This window comes from Paroedura picta, chromosome 5 (genome assembly GCF_049243985.1).
Source record: "Paroedura picta isolate Pp20150507F chromosome 5, Ppicta_v3.0, whole genome shotgun sequence".
Taxonomy (NCBI): domain Eukaryota; kingdom Metazoa; phylum Chordata; class Lepidosauria; order Squamata; family Gekkonidae; genus Paroedura; species Paroedura picta.
This window is the reverse complement of record NC_135373.1, coordinates 47,447,166-47,462,881: the sequence shown is the minus strand read 5'-3', so window position 1 is coordinate 47,462,881 and position 15,716 is coordinate 47,447,166. Positions and strand designations below refer to the sequence as shown.

The 15,716-nt window shown below is 45.8% G+C and overlaps 1 protein-coding gene across 2 annotated transcripts in view; it reads right to left on the bottom strand.

The window, feature by feature from the left end:
• Positions 1–1,120: 1,120 nt before the first annotated feature.
• The window catches only part of UBXN11 (UBX domain protein 11), a 36,004-nt gene continuing 21,408 nt past the window's right edge, over positions 1,121–15,716 (bottom strand). For both annotated transcript variants that reach the window (XM_077337734.1, XM_077337735.1), the window contains exons 10-15: positions 13,841–13,918; positions 10,034–10,154; positions 8,449–8,552; positions 6,511–6,581; positions 3,860–4,006; positions 1,121–2,266 (exon numbers count right to left, since the gene is read on the bottom strand). In XM_077337734.1, the coding sequence (XP_077193849.1) occupies positions 2,107–2,266; positions 3,860–4,006; positions 6,511–6,581; positions 8,449–8,552; positions 10,034–10,154; positions 13,841–13,918 (681 nt within the window). In that variant the 3' untranslated portion in view covers positions 1,121–2,106. The remainder of the gene's footprint in view (positions 2,267–3,859; positions 4,007–6,510; positions 6,582–8,448; positions 8,553–10,033; positions 10,155–13,840; positions 13,919–15,716) is intronic.

Genomic DNA, 15,716 nt, shown 5'->3' with positions numbered 1-15,716 from the left:
TTTTTTTCTAAACATGTTTACTTGGAAGATAAAAGTTTGAGTGGCACCTTTCTTATCGATTCTGAAATCCATTCGCCAGCTCTGTCTGGTAGGCTTAAGTGCGCTCATTGCTGTGGCGCAGCAGAAGGAAAGGTGCCTGTGCTCAAGTGCCAGGAAAGCTCTGGCACAGCTGTCCTAAACCAGTGTGTATTTTTAAAACGGGGTTTTGTGCAAGGGACAGGAAAGATACAGGGCAGCAGCTAAAGGACAAAGGATTAACTGGGCGGGTCCTAATTGCCACACACAACAAGGCAAGTAGATCTAAGTCTAAAAACCTTAACGGTAAAGCCCTGACTGCTGCACAAGAGTCATGGTTGGGTGGAAGGGTGTGAAATCTGTATTAGCATCTCTGCTTGAACAGTCTGTTAAAAATGCTCTGTTCTCAGCGTCTTGATGTGGTTTTTATAGTTACGAGGCCACAGCTGGATAGGAGCACCTCATTCTAGAACACAAGGTCACTCTCAGTCCTTCCATGAACTGCCCATAAGAAGGGCAAGAGCCATTCATTATGTGCTTTGTTTAAAGGTAAGACAATAAACTTTTGTTAGTGGTCACTGACAGGACCTCGATTCCCAAAAGGTGGTTCAATTTAGGGAGCCAGGAACTTGCCCCGTCAAAATGTAGCCTTTCTGCTGTATGAGAAGTGGAAGCAGCTTTTTCATACCCTGCTTCTCACTACTTAAAGGTGTCCCAAAGCGGTTTACAATCACCATTCTCTTCTCCCCACAGCAGACACCCTGTGAGGCAGGTGGGGCTGAGAGAGCTCTAAAAGAATTGCTCTGTGAGAACAGATTCAAGAGAACCGTGACTGGCCCAAGGTGGGGAATCAAACCCAACCCGCCAGATTAGAGCCTGCTGCTCTTAACCAGTACACCATGCTGGCTCTTTGAGTTAGTCGTGGTGGGGAATGTATCTGTGCGACAGACCTTGCTGGTCCAATGACCTGTGTTTAAAGGGTTTTGACTTGCATATGGGGGAGTCTTTTCAGTCAGCAGTGCCTCCTCCCCCCCCCTTGAAAAGTAAATGCAGCAGGAAAAAAGCTAAGCCTATACAGTGTGAAACACCACTCTAGACAGAACACTGTTTTTTAAATACATGTTTTCAATCTTTCAGTGTTGAAGGGAGCATTCAGTCTCACCACCCTGCCCTGCAATACAAAGGGGTAAGGACTGTAAATAAACAAATTAAACCCCACCCTCTTCTGTACTGTTACAAAGTTACCCAGAGAAAAATACCCATCTAGAGTTGGCCATTGGATAAGAGGGAGAAGATGGGCAGTGTAATTTTGTGACTGCCCCCACCCCCAGCCCTGTCAAGAAGAAGGGTTTAGACTTCATCCTGAAATGGCCCTGAAACAGGCAGCCTAGCCTGTTTACCGTGGGGACCTGGTGAATGTTAAGGGAACAACATCTTGCCTGGGGATGGAGATGATCTCTGGCACCTTGTCCAAGGTGTCCAGTTTAGCCACCCCTGGCTTAGCCCGTAAGCCAGGCACCGTTCTTGAAAAAGGGCAAGAGTTTCTATACTGGATGTCTGGCTTGCCTTCTGACCACATCACTCCCAAGAAGAACGCTTGGACAACCAGGCTTCCAGATCCTCTTATAGCACATAAAACAGCATCTGTGCCCTACCAGATTTACTTAGCATGTCCTTCAACCACCCAGGATAGGCCACAGTGGACCAGGGGATGCAATTGTGCACCAGCTCCTTCAGCAGCACACAACCTTGGGAGATGCAGAAAGCAGCCAGCTGCACCTCTAAGGGTCTCGTCGGCTGAGATTCTGACCATAACTGGAAAGGGTGTTCAGGGCAGCAGCACTTGCCTGATTAGGGTAGGGTGTAAAGTAACGCAAGGGAACAAAGTTATCTGTGCACTCCTACAGTTTTCCATAAAGTAAAGTTGGCACTCAGGTAATATGGACAGCAGTCCTGTCATGGCTCTCTCTGACCATAAGAAGCCATCTTCTTGCCAAGAGCAGAGAGTACACCAGGGGAGGAGAAAGAAGCACATTACTTCTTTGAGGAATGAAGGGCAGACAAGCGGAATGACCTGTCCACCACAAACGATTACAGCTGTTTTCCTGGTGATTTTGATGGAGAGGCCTTTCTCCTCAGAAGAAGAGAGCCATTAGGGACCAACCCACACTCTTCCAGGGTCATAGCGTTGTTGTTGTACACCTGCTGGGGAAAAATGCTGAGGATCTCATATGACTCCAGCTCTCCTCCCCTGGAAGAAACCCAGAACAGGTCTTGTAAAAGAAAGGAGTCCATCTGCAAAGTGGTGTATCATTCAGCTTTAAAAAATTAAATTAAATTTTGCTTTGACGCTCAAATGTCATCACAACTGTGATCTTAGCAGGCATCAAAGGATGAAACTGCCTAAGCAGTAAACTGCTAAAATATATTGCACTGCCATCTAGCGGGATCATAACCTTTGACAATAAAATGTGGCATCAAATAAAGGTAATATGTAAAATTTTCATACAGTATCCAACACTAGATCTCAAATTAATTGGGGGACGTTTTAGAGCAGGGGCAGTCAACCTGTGGTCCTCCAGATGTCCATGGACTACAATTCCCATGAGCCCCTGCCAGCAAATGCTGGCAGGTGCTCATGGGAATTGTAGTCCATGGACATCTGGAGGACCACAGGTTGACTGCCCCTGTTTTAGAGAACATCTGACTCAACACTTGCAAAGGACAATGGTATGGAATGAATCTTTCCAGCCCTCTTAACCTGAACCAACACTGATGTAACAGGGGATGCTATCCTGGCTCTCAAAGGAGGAGATGGTATAAAGCAGGGGTGGCCAAACTGGCTTTCCAGGTGTCCATGGGTTACAATTTCCATGAGCCCCTGGCAGGCTCATGGGAATTGTAGTCCATGGACATCTGGAGAGCCACAGTTTGGCCACCCCTGGTATAAAGGCTTCTTACAGTGCCTGGCATTAAGCCATAAGAGGCTTATCTGCAGCAGTTTCCACATTTCTGAAGCTGAGCCAGACAGCTGCTCCGCTTGGCCCACCAGAATTAGCTCTTTTGCAGGTCATCCCATCTATCATTTCCCAGCTGACTCTACCACATCTGCTGAGCAAGGAATTATGGGCTTGTTAAACGTATGCTAGGATCCTGAATGTTTTCTGCCCGATTGAAAGGGGCAGGGCAGGGTGAGGAAGTGGAGGGAGCTATCATTTCAGCACAAGACAAATAGTCACTCCTCCACGTTCCATCAGCAAAAGTCAAAACATATGACTAAGGTACATTCAGGAAAATCAGGAACAAGCTAGATAAGGTGGTGGGAGGACACATGAGAAGGAAAAACAGTGTAGTCATGAGCTACACAGAAGATGGGATGGGGGCACAGTCTGAATCCATCTTGGATAGATAGGTCAATCAACTCCCTCTATAGTGACCTAATCCCCTATATTACATAATTACATTTTATACAGGCATATTTTCTTCTGCACATCCCCAGAAAATCCAGCATTGATCTTGTAGTTATGCTTCCCTCTGGTTTAAGTGCCTGCCTGCAGTGCAAAGTGCTCAGAAGAGTGTCTTGCGTCAGGGGAAAGTACTTCTGCTAGCAGAACAGTCTGACAGCACCCAGAAACAACACAGATTGAATTCATTGGGGAAAACTGAGCAAACATGCATTCTACCCCTCACTCCCTGCCCTGCGATTTTGCTTCATGCTCAACACGGACCTTCCAATTCTGAATTTGGAGCCCAAATTCAGAAGTTAGCACAGAGAGATTGTTTTTCAGCATGGGTTGACAAAAACTAGCCATTAAAAAGCCACCAAAATGCCCCCTCTTCTTACCTGCTCTGGGCAAGGTGCTGCCGCAGGTCTCCAATGGTCTCCGTGAATGGCATTTTGATGATGTACGTCTTCTCCCCATTCTCAGACTTTATTCGAAGAGTTGAGATGTTGGGATCAGGGGCCTTCTCTTGAACATCCCCTTCCAACCTGGAAATCCAGGAAGGTTTATTAGGGGAAAACAGTGAGTTTTTGTCCAAGAAGCCTAGACAGATTCAAAGGAACAGCCTTTGAGAATTGCTTTGGCTGGGTTAAAAGCAGCCAGAATAGTGCTGCAAGGTGCATCCTCATACCTGTGAAAATTCAGAAGTTGTCCGCTCAGCACAGTTTGGTTTGAGAGTCTCTCAGAAGTTTACTGAGAGGTTCCTCGGTGTAATCGGTAATGGTCAACCAGCTTCTTGAGAGCCAGAGGGGGGCAGGGGGGCTCTAACAAGAGCTAATCTGGAGAACTAGGTTTGATTCCCCACTCCTCCACATGTAGCCAGCTGGGTGACCTTGGTCCAGTCACAGTTATCTTAGAGCTGTTCTTGCAGAGCAGTTCTCTTAGAGCTCTCAGCCCCACCTACCTTCTAGAGTGTCAGTTGTGGGGAGAGGAAAGGAAGGCAATTGTACGCCTCTTTGAGACTCCTTTGTTTAGTGGGAAATGGGGCATAAAAAACTAGCTGTTCTTTGTCTTCTTCTCTGAAGCATAATGCAGTCCCATAGAGTTTGCTGCTCAGCCAGTGAGGTTCTGTGACCTACCTAAGGTTTCTGACCCATCTGAAAATCACAGCCCTAAAGCACACCCAGAAACCTTTGTAAATATTCCCAGGGTGCCTTAACATAGTGGTCCCCAACCCCCGGTCCGGGGACTGGTACCGGTCCATGGATCAGTCGGTACCGGGCCGTGGCTCCTCGTCCTCCTCCCTGGCTGCTGCCTTGGGGGCTGCCCTGCCACTCTGCCGCTGGCTCACCTTTGGTGCTCTCCAATGGCCGCCATGGCTGGGGCTCGCACTCAGTGTGGCACTGCGAAACTGCTGTTGGCAGCACCCCCCAGCGGGCGGTGGGAAGTCAGTGGCGCCGGCGGGAAAGCAAGTGGAGCAGGGGCTCAGGTGGTGGTGACGTGCCTCAGCAAAAGACTAACCCCCCCGGATCTCAATAAAATTGTCAAGCATTGACTGGTCCCCAGTGATAAAAAGGTTGGGGACCACTGCCTTAACAGACACACCAGTGTATGAAAAGATCCTTGCAGGAACCTGATCTGTGAATTGGTGTTTTAGCACATCCTGACATATGCAAAGATGGCAAACTGAACTGTAGGTCCTTATATGAGTGGATATAACAAAATAAGGGGGAAACAAAGCTACAACTCAAACACTAATCAAAAAGCTAAAAGATGAGGACTGGACAAAATCTGTTTCAAAAGCCTAAATAATCTTAGTAAATTGTCCTTATATTTTAAAGAAGCGTGTTTGTGAAGTGCTATCAAATTTACTATAAACTAATGACCTCCAAAACATCCTAACATTAACAGCCAAGTTCTGACTTTGCATGCATTTCAGATCTGATCCTAATAGCCTCATTCCCCTTACGCTAGCTGAATACCAACCATCTATGTGGCTAAGACAATATATATTGCGGGGAAAATTAAATCTATAGGAATCCTGTGCTTGCTAGAACTAATGCTCTATCTTCTGCTGTGTTATATGGGAGATTTCAACAAATCACACATTCAGCTAGGCTCTGCTCTTGTGGGCATAAAATAAATCTCACATGTTTTTTTTTTCATTGTCCATTTTATTTTACCATCTGAGCTAAATTTCTTAACCTGCTGGTTTTTAAAAGAGAACAGCATCTGGATGGATTTAAGACCCAGTTTCTTTCGACTTCCCAGAACCGTCTTATAACTGAATCAGTTGCAGAGAGCCAGCTTGGTGTTAGGAGTGTGGACTTCTAATCTGGCGAGCTGGGTCTGATTCCATGCTCCTCTCCCACATGCAGCCAGCTGGGTGACCTTGACCTTGCCACAGCATTGATAAAGCTGTTCTGACTGAGCAGTGATATCAGCGCTCTCTCAGCCTCACCCACCTCACAGACACTTCTCAATACTTATGTACGTAGATAATGCCGTGTTATTGTCACCGACCGGAGTAGGTCTATGCCGGGCTCTCAAAATAATTAGTCACTATTGTCAGGAGGAATCACTAACAATCAATTTTTCAAAAACAAAAAGTATGTGTTTCCAGAGTAAATTTTAAAAATGCATCTGAAAACGTAACGATCATCGCATGAGCAAATTAAAAAGTTTAAATACTTGGGTGTGACCTTTTCTTTTAACAGTAAGACTACAGCCTGTCTTCAATCTACAGCTTTATCCACTGAGAGAAGTGCTAATGCTGCCTTAAGATTCTTTAGGAAGGAAGGCGCAAGATATATGCCTGCAGCACTCTGCATGCTAAAGGGGCTGGACTGTAACTCCCCCTCCAAGGGATCTCACATCTCAAGAAAAGAGTGAGCAAAGTACCACTGCCCCCCACCTCACCATTCCAGCTCATTTCAAAAGTCAAATTGCCCCCTTCCTTGTGAAAACAGACACAGGAGAATGACATCACAACATCGCTATAGACCCAGGATGACATCCCATTGGGCAAAAACAGCAGACAGTGGATTTTTACCTCTTCTTCATGGCCATGAGGCTGGGGGTCTCCACTAGAATCACCTCATGCTTCTGTGTCTTGTTAGAGCCCTGGAATCAAAGACAGAAATCTGGGCTAAGACCTGACTAGTCAGAGAGAAAGGACAAGCCGATCACTTTGTATCAACAAAACAACCTTTATGAGGGCCAGGGAGTAGGTTTTGTCCTGGGTCATCTGGTGCTAATTCTAGCCTTCTGTCACACCCACTAGATCATTAAAAACCCTTTCAAAGGAGATTCCCTGGCCTTCCCCATCAGTCCATTCATTTGGTTTAAAACAGACGAGATGCCAAGCCATATGACCACAAGATACTTGCAGAGATCACAGAGTCAGAAGTCTCCCCTTCCCAGAAGGGTGGGGGGCTGCATACCACAATCCTGTGTTTTCCTGCTGGAGACTGTAAAGCAGGGGTGGCCAAACTCTGGCTCTCTAGATGTCCATGGACAATTCCCAGAGATCACCAGATGTCCATGGACTACAATTCCCATGAGCCCCTGGGAATTGTCCATGGACATCTGGTGATTCACCGTTTGGCCACCCCTGCTGTAAAGCAAGAGCTGAAGTCCGACTTGCTTCAGCCCTCTCAGACCCACCCATTTTTGGAAGCTCTGCCCCTTAGCCTTTGCTCCTAACCAAAACTAAGCTGAAAAGCAGACTCAGCCTTATACTACCCAAATAATCTACCCCAAGGCTGTTTATCTATGTACTGTATGGCACCTGTAGTAAAGTGTAGTGTAGCCAGGGTCATTCAGAGGTGGCTTTACCATGGCCTGCCTCTACATTGTGACCCCTAGTGTTCCTTGGAGGAACTACCACACAAATCCTTGGCTGTCTCCCATCAAAAACTAGCTAGCTGAGGTCAGCTCTGCTTAGCTTCTCAGATCTGACAGGATTGAGTTTGCCTGAGCTTTATGCTGGCAACAGCTCTCCAGACTCTTTTCCAGATCTACCACTCAACAGCTTCTTGGGGCTGAGCTAGATGACAACACCTGACATGAATTGTCAGCAAAATAACATTCCAAAGCACTCAAGGGCCTGATCTCACTAAGGAACATGGTTTTAGCATTCCCACCTGTGCCTTCTTCCCAATCTGAAATGGCTGTGGGGGACCCTTTAGCCAGTGTACTGCAGTCAGTATAGGTGCACAGTCCCACAGAGGGGAAAACCTGGGGTCATTTTGGCTTAGGGAAATGACATGGCTGGGGAAACTGAAGCGCCTTCTCCCACCACACTCCTGAGACAAATAGTGTTCTGGGTTGCTTGGGAGCATGAATTCCCCGACACTACATCTGACTTACATCTTGCTTAGTGTGACTCTAAAATGGAGGTGCTGAGACTGAACCTGGGAACTTTGATATGTAAAGTGTGAGCTGAGTGACCGGCATTCTCCTTTTTCTCTTTTAGTTATCACCACTCTCAAGATTTAGATTGCAGTCTTCTCAGGGCAGGGACCTGGGCGTGTGTTTATTTTTTCGCTCAAAACATGCCAACATGCCAAACCTTGATTTATTTTAATTACTGGCACTTTGCAAAACCAGGACTCAGCTTGCAGATGATCATTTAAATCCTCATTTCCTGGGCAGGCAGCAACAGGATTTCTTCATCTGCACATTGTGCAAAACCAAGGTGAAGACTAACTGTGACTGATAAGCCACCTTCAAAACAATGGTCTCCAGCCTATCTCACTGTAGGGGAGCGGCTCACATTCAGATAGTCATGTGAAGCGCAACATCCTATTAAGCCATGGTCATTATGACCCCTTATACTGCAGAGATATAAAGGGGGGCAAGACTTGCCTAGAGCCAACTGGAACCAGGATTTGCACCAGCGACATTCCAATTCATAGCTCTCAGTCCCTGCACTATGGCGAGATTAGGGCCTATCGCACACAGAACTGAGGAATGGGTCCCAAGCTACCTGCAGGGTTTCTCCAATCTCTCTCCGAATATCAATCACATGCTCGTCTCGGATCAGCGACTTCGGAAGTCTGTTCATAAACTGCTGCAGAGTGAGCTTGGGACCTGCCACAAGAAAGGATTCCAAGGGTAGATGCTTCAGAGCACAGAAGAGGAACAAGCCACTTGCAAAAGGAGGAGCCCTTCCCCTGAAAGCCTGCCAAGTTCTCTTTTTAAATGGTGGTACTCTTATGGTCACCCTTACTGGATACTATGCCAAATGTTCATCATGATCAGCAGCAGCCAGTGGGAGGCAGGGCAGAAGGAAGATGTCCTTGGATGCACTTCTGCTTTGGGCAGGGCCCTGGCTCAGTGACAGAACATGTGTTTGGCCCACAGGAAGCCCCTGAGTCAATCCCTGGCACAACCAGTTAAGGATCTGATAACAGATGTTGCGAAAGCCCTCAGCCTAAGGTCCTAGAGGGCCAGGGCCAGCCAAAGAAGACATTACTGACCTTGGGTGGCTTCTAGTCCACAAAGCGGTGCCTTGCATTCTGGTTTCGGAGACCTGACAGACTGGGGGAAAATGGAGCTATGGAAGTGGGGAAGCTAGTTCTTCTAGCATAGTGTTGTCTGTATGGACTGCCAGGGGCTCTAATCTCAGATACAGACTTTCCCAGCACCTGCTAACTGAGATTCTTTACTGGCAATACCATGAACTGAACCTAGGGGCCTTCCACAGGCACAGGTTAGACCACTGAACCTAAACCCTTCCTGAATTGAGGGGAAAGCTAGAGGCCTCCTGCCCTAGCTTAAGAGAGACCTGATTTGACGCAGGTAGAAACTGAACAAGTTAACAGCTCTGATCCTATTTGACCAGACTTCCAAGAAAGCCCTTCCTTTACCCACAGTACGGTTGCCAGCTCTGGGTTGGGAAACACCTGAAGACTTTGGGGGGTAGGCAGGATTTGGGATGGGGAAGGACTTCAATGTGGTATAATGCTACGGAGTCCACCCTCCAAGCCACCATTTTCTCCAGGGGAACTGATTTCTGTTGCCTGGAGATGAGCTGTAATTTGGGGGATCCCCAGGCCCCACCTGGGGACTGGCATCCCTAACCCACAGTGATGTCCAGTGTCTTCCCTTTTTAGAGCTGCAGTTTATTAGCATCCATTTCACAACCAGACAGAGACCACTGGACTTACATTTGCTTACTTATTTTTAGATTTGCATTCCAACTTTTCAGTTGCCCCTCCCCCCAAGGGGCTTGGATCATTCCCAACAGACAACCATTATCCAAAACAAAAAGGATTAAGCCAGAGGGGAAATGAATCAAGGCAAGAAGGAGGGTTGGGTAGGACAAAACGTAAATGCTTATCAGGATGCAGCTCTAATTTTGTATTCCTGTTTTACTACATTACTGAGGTTGCTCAGACTGCATTGTTTTCAGTCCTGCAATCTGTCTGGCGCTTCTGCAGGTGGATGATAAAGTAAACAAATAAAGCATTTGAAAGCATGAAATTAAAACCACTTCTGGGAGGGAGGGAGAAAGAGAGAGAGAGAAAGAGAGAAAGAAAAAGAGAAAGAAAGACACACTGCTGTTTCACCTGGAATCTCAGTTGTTTCCGCCATTCCACTTGGTGCTGGATTGCCAATGACCCGGCCCTGGCCTGGAAAATTCTCTGCCAGCTGCCTCTCCCGAAAGACCACTTCTCTTTTGTCGGTGACCTGGAATATAGGCCGGTAAGCGCCCTGCCCGCCTCTGGACTCTAGAGGTCAGTGTTAGGCAAGTATTATACAATGTCAGTATTGGCAAAGAATGAAGAAGTCTCCACTTGTATCTGGGGAAGCCTCAGAGGAAGTTACTGGCCTCAATACCCAGAGCATGAGACGCAACCAAAGCCTTCAGTGTGGGAGCAGCACAATGCCTGGGATCACCCATCTGCTTTTGCCCTTCTCTGTATCCCCTTCATAACTGGAGCAAGAGGCTGCCATTGGGAAACCCCACTGAGGACGGAAGACAAGTGCCATCCTCATGCCATGTACGACAAGGCCATTCAGCTATTTGCCCAAAGGACACCTTAATAAGGCATCTCAGTGAGGAGGATTCTGGGCCTGTCCACATATTTCAGTTTGTGGGTAGACATTCCTGGAGCGTTGGGATGTGCAGATCTGTACTGTGCGATTCCACTGCACAAGAATATCCTACAGGGGGTGTTGGAGGAGATATGCAGTTAGCATATTTACATTAGCAACTTCCTGATGCTTTTTTGTATAATCTCCCCCGGTATCCTGATTGGCTTGTCTGGAGACTTCCTGCTCCTTCAAGCAGACTTCCTCCCCAATTGCCTCCAGAAGAACAGTTAGTCGCTATCTTTTTCCTCTCTCCTTTACAAAGCTATTTCTCTTCTCACTAAAACTATTTATTCTTTAGGCAGCCAGTGCTTGCATATTTACATTGTCGATATGGTGCTTCTGACCTCTAAATGCCAAAAGCAGCTTGCAGCAACAGAATGCAGAAGTACAGACTCCTAATAGGCTTCCGCCATATATAAATGACCCTCTTTTTGTGAAGGTTTCTACCTGCGAGTCATGCAAAATTAATTTAGAACACCACCAACAAAAGATGAGCCCAAAATCAAACAGTAAAGTTGCATTAAAGTAATATGGGAAAAGATACACAATCCACTCTGAAAACCTCTGAAGGTCACAAAAATCCTCCTTCCTATGTAAGTAAATATTTCTAATGGACAGCACCACAATAGTTTTTCCAGAGCCAGAGAGGCAGCTTCCGTCTTAACTGCTGTTTGACCATTTAGACTTTATGTTATAACCTTTTTCATTTATAAATATAGAGAAAACTACTACATCATTGTGCCTTGTGATTTCCTTTTTTCTTCTGAGTCTACATTGAGGAATCCACGGTTCTATACTTAACTGCTGTCACAACAATGACCTAATGAGGACTGAACATGCTTCAGGAGGCATAGATTGTATAGTGCAGTGGGGATTTAAAGGAAAGTAAGCAGAGGCAGACAAAATTAGCCTGTTAAAGGCCCTGGCATGGAGATGGATGTAAGGAGAATTTCCACACTGTATCTTCACAAGCATGCCTTGCAAGCTCTCCTCAACTTGTAAAAGAAAAGAAACAACGTGGTGTATCAGTTTACAAAAAAACCCCACATTCTTCCATTCGCAAGCACAACTTTTAGGGAAAGACGCTAGTGGTGATTCTATTTTGTAAGTTTTGCAATTCTGCTGTTTTAAATTGCAACGTAAGCAGCCTCCAGCCAGGATGTAAATATTTGAATAAGGCATCTCCATTCATTTTTACAATAAAGGATGCCAGGCACAAAAAACGTTAAGATGCGAATGAATTGTTTGAATCTGCTCTCAAAGTGGCTTAAACAATACACTGGGAGTTCTGTGCACAGTTTTGTCTCACAGCATCAAGATCATCCCCCAACACAGCCTGGAGTGAGGTGCTCCAAAGAAAGTTTTACTAGGCAAGCAACGCTAACCCCAGCTCCCTTGTGTCTCTCTGGATTCTGCCTTGCTCTCTTTTTCTCGCTGTCTCTTTCTGCATCCTGCTTCCACCTGTTTACTAATGCCAACCGACTGTTCAGTTCTGGCACCCACAAACCAGTTCTTTTCCTGCCGCAGCTAAGTGAGCAGGTGTTTTCCTCCACAGTTGCTGTCAAAGCTGACCTTTGAGGCTTGTTATAAGAACCTCAGAAGACAGAATTGGTTTTCAGATTTTTAGCTAAACATTTCCGGTGCTCCTATAAATACATTTTTTTAAAGTTCCCTACCCAAGCCAAAAAATAAAGCATGTACTGATCAATAAGTACAATAAAGCTCCAGAAATAAACTCCAGTTATCCATTAAAGAGTTTCTAGTTTCTTTCCCTCCTTTCCCTAAACTGTATTAAATGAAGACATGATGGAGGTTTATAAAATGATGCCTGGGGGTGGGGTGGGAGAAAGTGGATAGTGAGAGCTTTTTGTCATTCTCCTAATGCCCAAGGAAATTTGGGGAAAGAGGTTCAGAACAGACAAAAGGAATATATTTTTTTTACTCCGTGGTTTCATTGGCTGTACTCTGCAGTGAGACCCAGGCAGCTTCCCTTGGTGGTGCCAGACCCTTGGCCTGGGGGCTGGCCAGGCTTGGAGAGCTGGAGCTATAAGATTTGTCCCTAGTGGACCAATACATCCAAGTTAAGAACCCAAATGTTGTTACAAAGATAAGTTTAGAATGCAAATATTTATTACAAGAGTGCACAAGTTAAAAATTAAAAACATCGATAAAATCGCAATTGTATACTGTAAATCATTTCACAACATTTCAAAACCAGGCAGGTTTTTAGGACCACATTTCCAGTCGTGGAAACTGCAGGCTTGTGTGGAGGCTGGCCCTGACACAGGTTACCCCCTGGATTTTGTCACTATAGAGAAGACCTTCAAAGAGAAAGTCTCCTGTGATGGAGCAGCCTGTGCAGAGATATTGGAACGTTTGCAATGGCGACTGAGCTTCTTCAGAGGTGTGTTCAACAAACCAAATCACCAGCAAAAAATGTTTTCTCCCTCCTCCCGCCTCTAAATTGTGCCATTCTTTCCAAGAAGTTTAGTTTGTTATTTTACTTTGCTTATTACAAATTAGTTATTGTTCTGCAATATATTTTAAATAGTTTAGGTCCCGTGGCGCTTCAAACTCAAACTTTGCTCTGCTGCTTCAGACCAGCATGGCTACCCACCCACCCAAATATCTCTTTAATTCAATAACTGGTAAGATTAACAAAAGCAGGTCTCAACAGCTTTTTGTGGTGAGATCATTATGCTATTAAAGAGAACCTATATCTATATCTAATTCAACAGTGAGCTGACCTTGAGTTGACCCCAGATGCCCTCTCTGTGCCCACAGCAACACCTGACTTCCAGAATTCTTCCTTTTGCTTTTCATCATTTTTCCAAAATAGCTCCGGGGGGGGGGATATTTGCTACACTGAGTGGGCTCCATATGCATGCAACTTTCCTTTACCATTCATGGATAGGAAACTTTATTCACAGAAAACATCAGAAAGTTCCTTAAATAAAAATAAAGGGGAACCTTCTCAGTTCTTTACATTGGAAACTATTTTAGTTTCATAAGTTACTCCCTCCCCCCAGCTTCAGTTCCTTAAACAGAACGTACATTTATCTCAGAAGAAGAATGATCCGACTTCTAAATTCTCTATGCCTGAAATACTGAAGCAGACAGCAGCTCTCAGTTCTTTCAGAAGAAAGCCCAAGACAGCTGTTTGAACAAAACACTGTACCAACTTCAGGCCTCATTTCATTTTTGATAAGCAAATAAAAGCAAAGCAGAGCCCTGCTAAACAGGAAGCCGTTGGGAGGAGAGAGAGAGAGGTGATATACCTGAAATGGAACACCGTCAGGGTAACGCCTCTGCAACTCAGAAGGGAAATAGCCGTCCATGAGATCGCGCAGGCATTGCTGAAACCACATCAGATTGCTCTGTTAACAACCTCTGTAAGCAATGCAAATGCACACTCATTCCTCATTGGGAACATCTTGAAATCATTGAGATTCACAGCTACAGTCTCCCCAAAATACGGGGGGGCGGGGGGGTGGACAGAAATTTTCCAGAATTTCCAACAGTTTCAATGCAAACTCTCAAATTTGAATCAATTTTTAACACAATTGAAATTGGAGGTCTTTTGGACAGGACTGTGCATGACAAGAAGGGGGGGTTTGCTGCCTGAGCCAGGACTAGTGACAAGAGCCAGTACAGCTCACCAGTTTTTCTGGAGACACCTCATCTTGCTCCTGCCCCTCCAGCATGACTACCAACTTTTATTACAATGGAAATCAAGCTTTTACGCAGGCTACCAAACTAAAGGAGAAGCTTACATCTCCACTTAAAAGGTGCAGGGGGCTGCTTAGTTACAACTCAAATGCCCAAGGCTACATGGAGGAAGTGTTGCTGTTGTTGTCTTCTCTTCTTCTCCTTCTATTTGCAGCAGTCTAAAAACAGCTCTAGGCGAATGAAGAACAGACTCACTTCCCCCTGAGGAGAGCCTGGAATTGTTCCAGCATCTCTGTGGAGGGTGACCAGTGGCATGCAAAATTCTAGGTTTTGCTCAGGGTGAAGAATCCAAGCTGATTCATTGTAAGCCGGGCCTGGGAGATGCAAGAGGTTCCAATAAACCAAGCAGCTCCCACACACAGGATGCTGGGCCTTGCCAAAAGTGCCAGTAGATTTTGGAGGCATACTCTGGGAAACAATATGGTATCTCTTACAGGCAATATTCCATATTGCTTCCCTTAGCCCTTATCTTTAACCGCTCCTGTGGAGTGACAGTAATAATTGAGTAAGGGCAATGTGGGAGGAGAAAGGGCGGGCCCTGTCCAGGATAAAAACTCGGAGGGCCCAATCAGGAGCCGCGAAGCTGATTGTCTGGCTGATTGTGATTTGGTTCCTGTTTATTTCTGCCAGTGGTTCACAGACAGAGGAGCAAACAAGACAAATCTCTCAAGTCAGCAAGCTGCAGACAGGCTTTCATCATGACAACCCCCCAAACCATCAAGTGGTAAGGAATTTAATGAAAGCAGCACACCACCCTGACAACTCTAAAAGACAGGTTGCTGGCAGAGATGTCCTTTCTGATGGTCAATTGGTTCAGCAGACTCTACTGCCAAGGCTGCCCTGTTTTCAAAGCTGAAGATGCAGCGGGCATTGTTCATGGCAAAACTTTCTGCAACTTTTTCTGTGGAGTACCAAAAAACAGCTTTTCTTCTTCCTCAATCAAGTCCCTTCATGGTAAAACAAGGAACTGCTGAAATCATATAGAAAGAGGCCCAATTTTAAAAACAAAAGAGGCATGGGTCCTCAAATTATCACTTAGCTGTCATTAAACCAGTAACCAGTTCCCCTTTCTGAAAAGTTCTCCACCTCTTACCACTTCAGTAACTTTCCAAGCTAACTCCCCTGTCCTTGGGGGAGGGGGTGGAATCGGCTATGCTGTAGTTTTGAATCTCTACCTGCTTGCTTCACTGTTTCTGCTGCGCTGAGATCCATCACCCTTCCCAGCACTACTCAAGCATGGGCTTTCCTGTCTCCAGCACTGCCTTGTCCATGGTCCCACTACTCAATGACACAGTAGAGCTCATGGTTCGTATTTAGGAATTTGGAGACCCGTTTCCTGCTGCGCACAAAGCATGGCAGATAGCAAACCCCACAATCTACCTGACCCAAACTAGGTATATCCAGGTTACAATACTAACAGGGGTG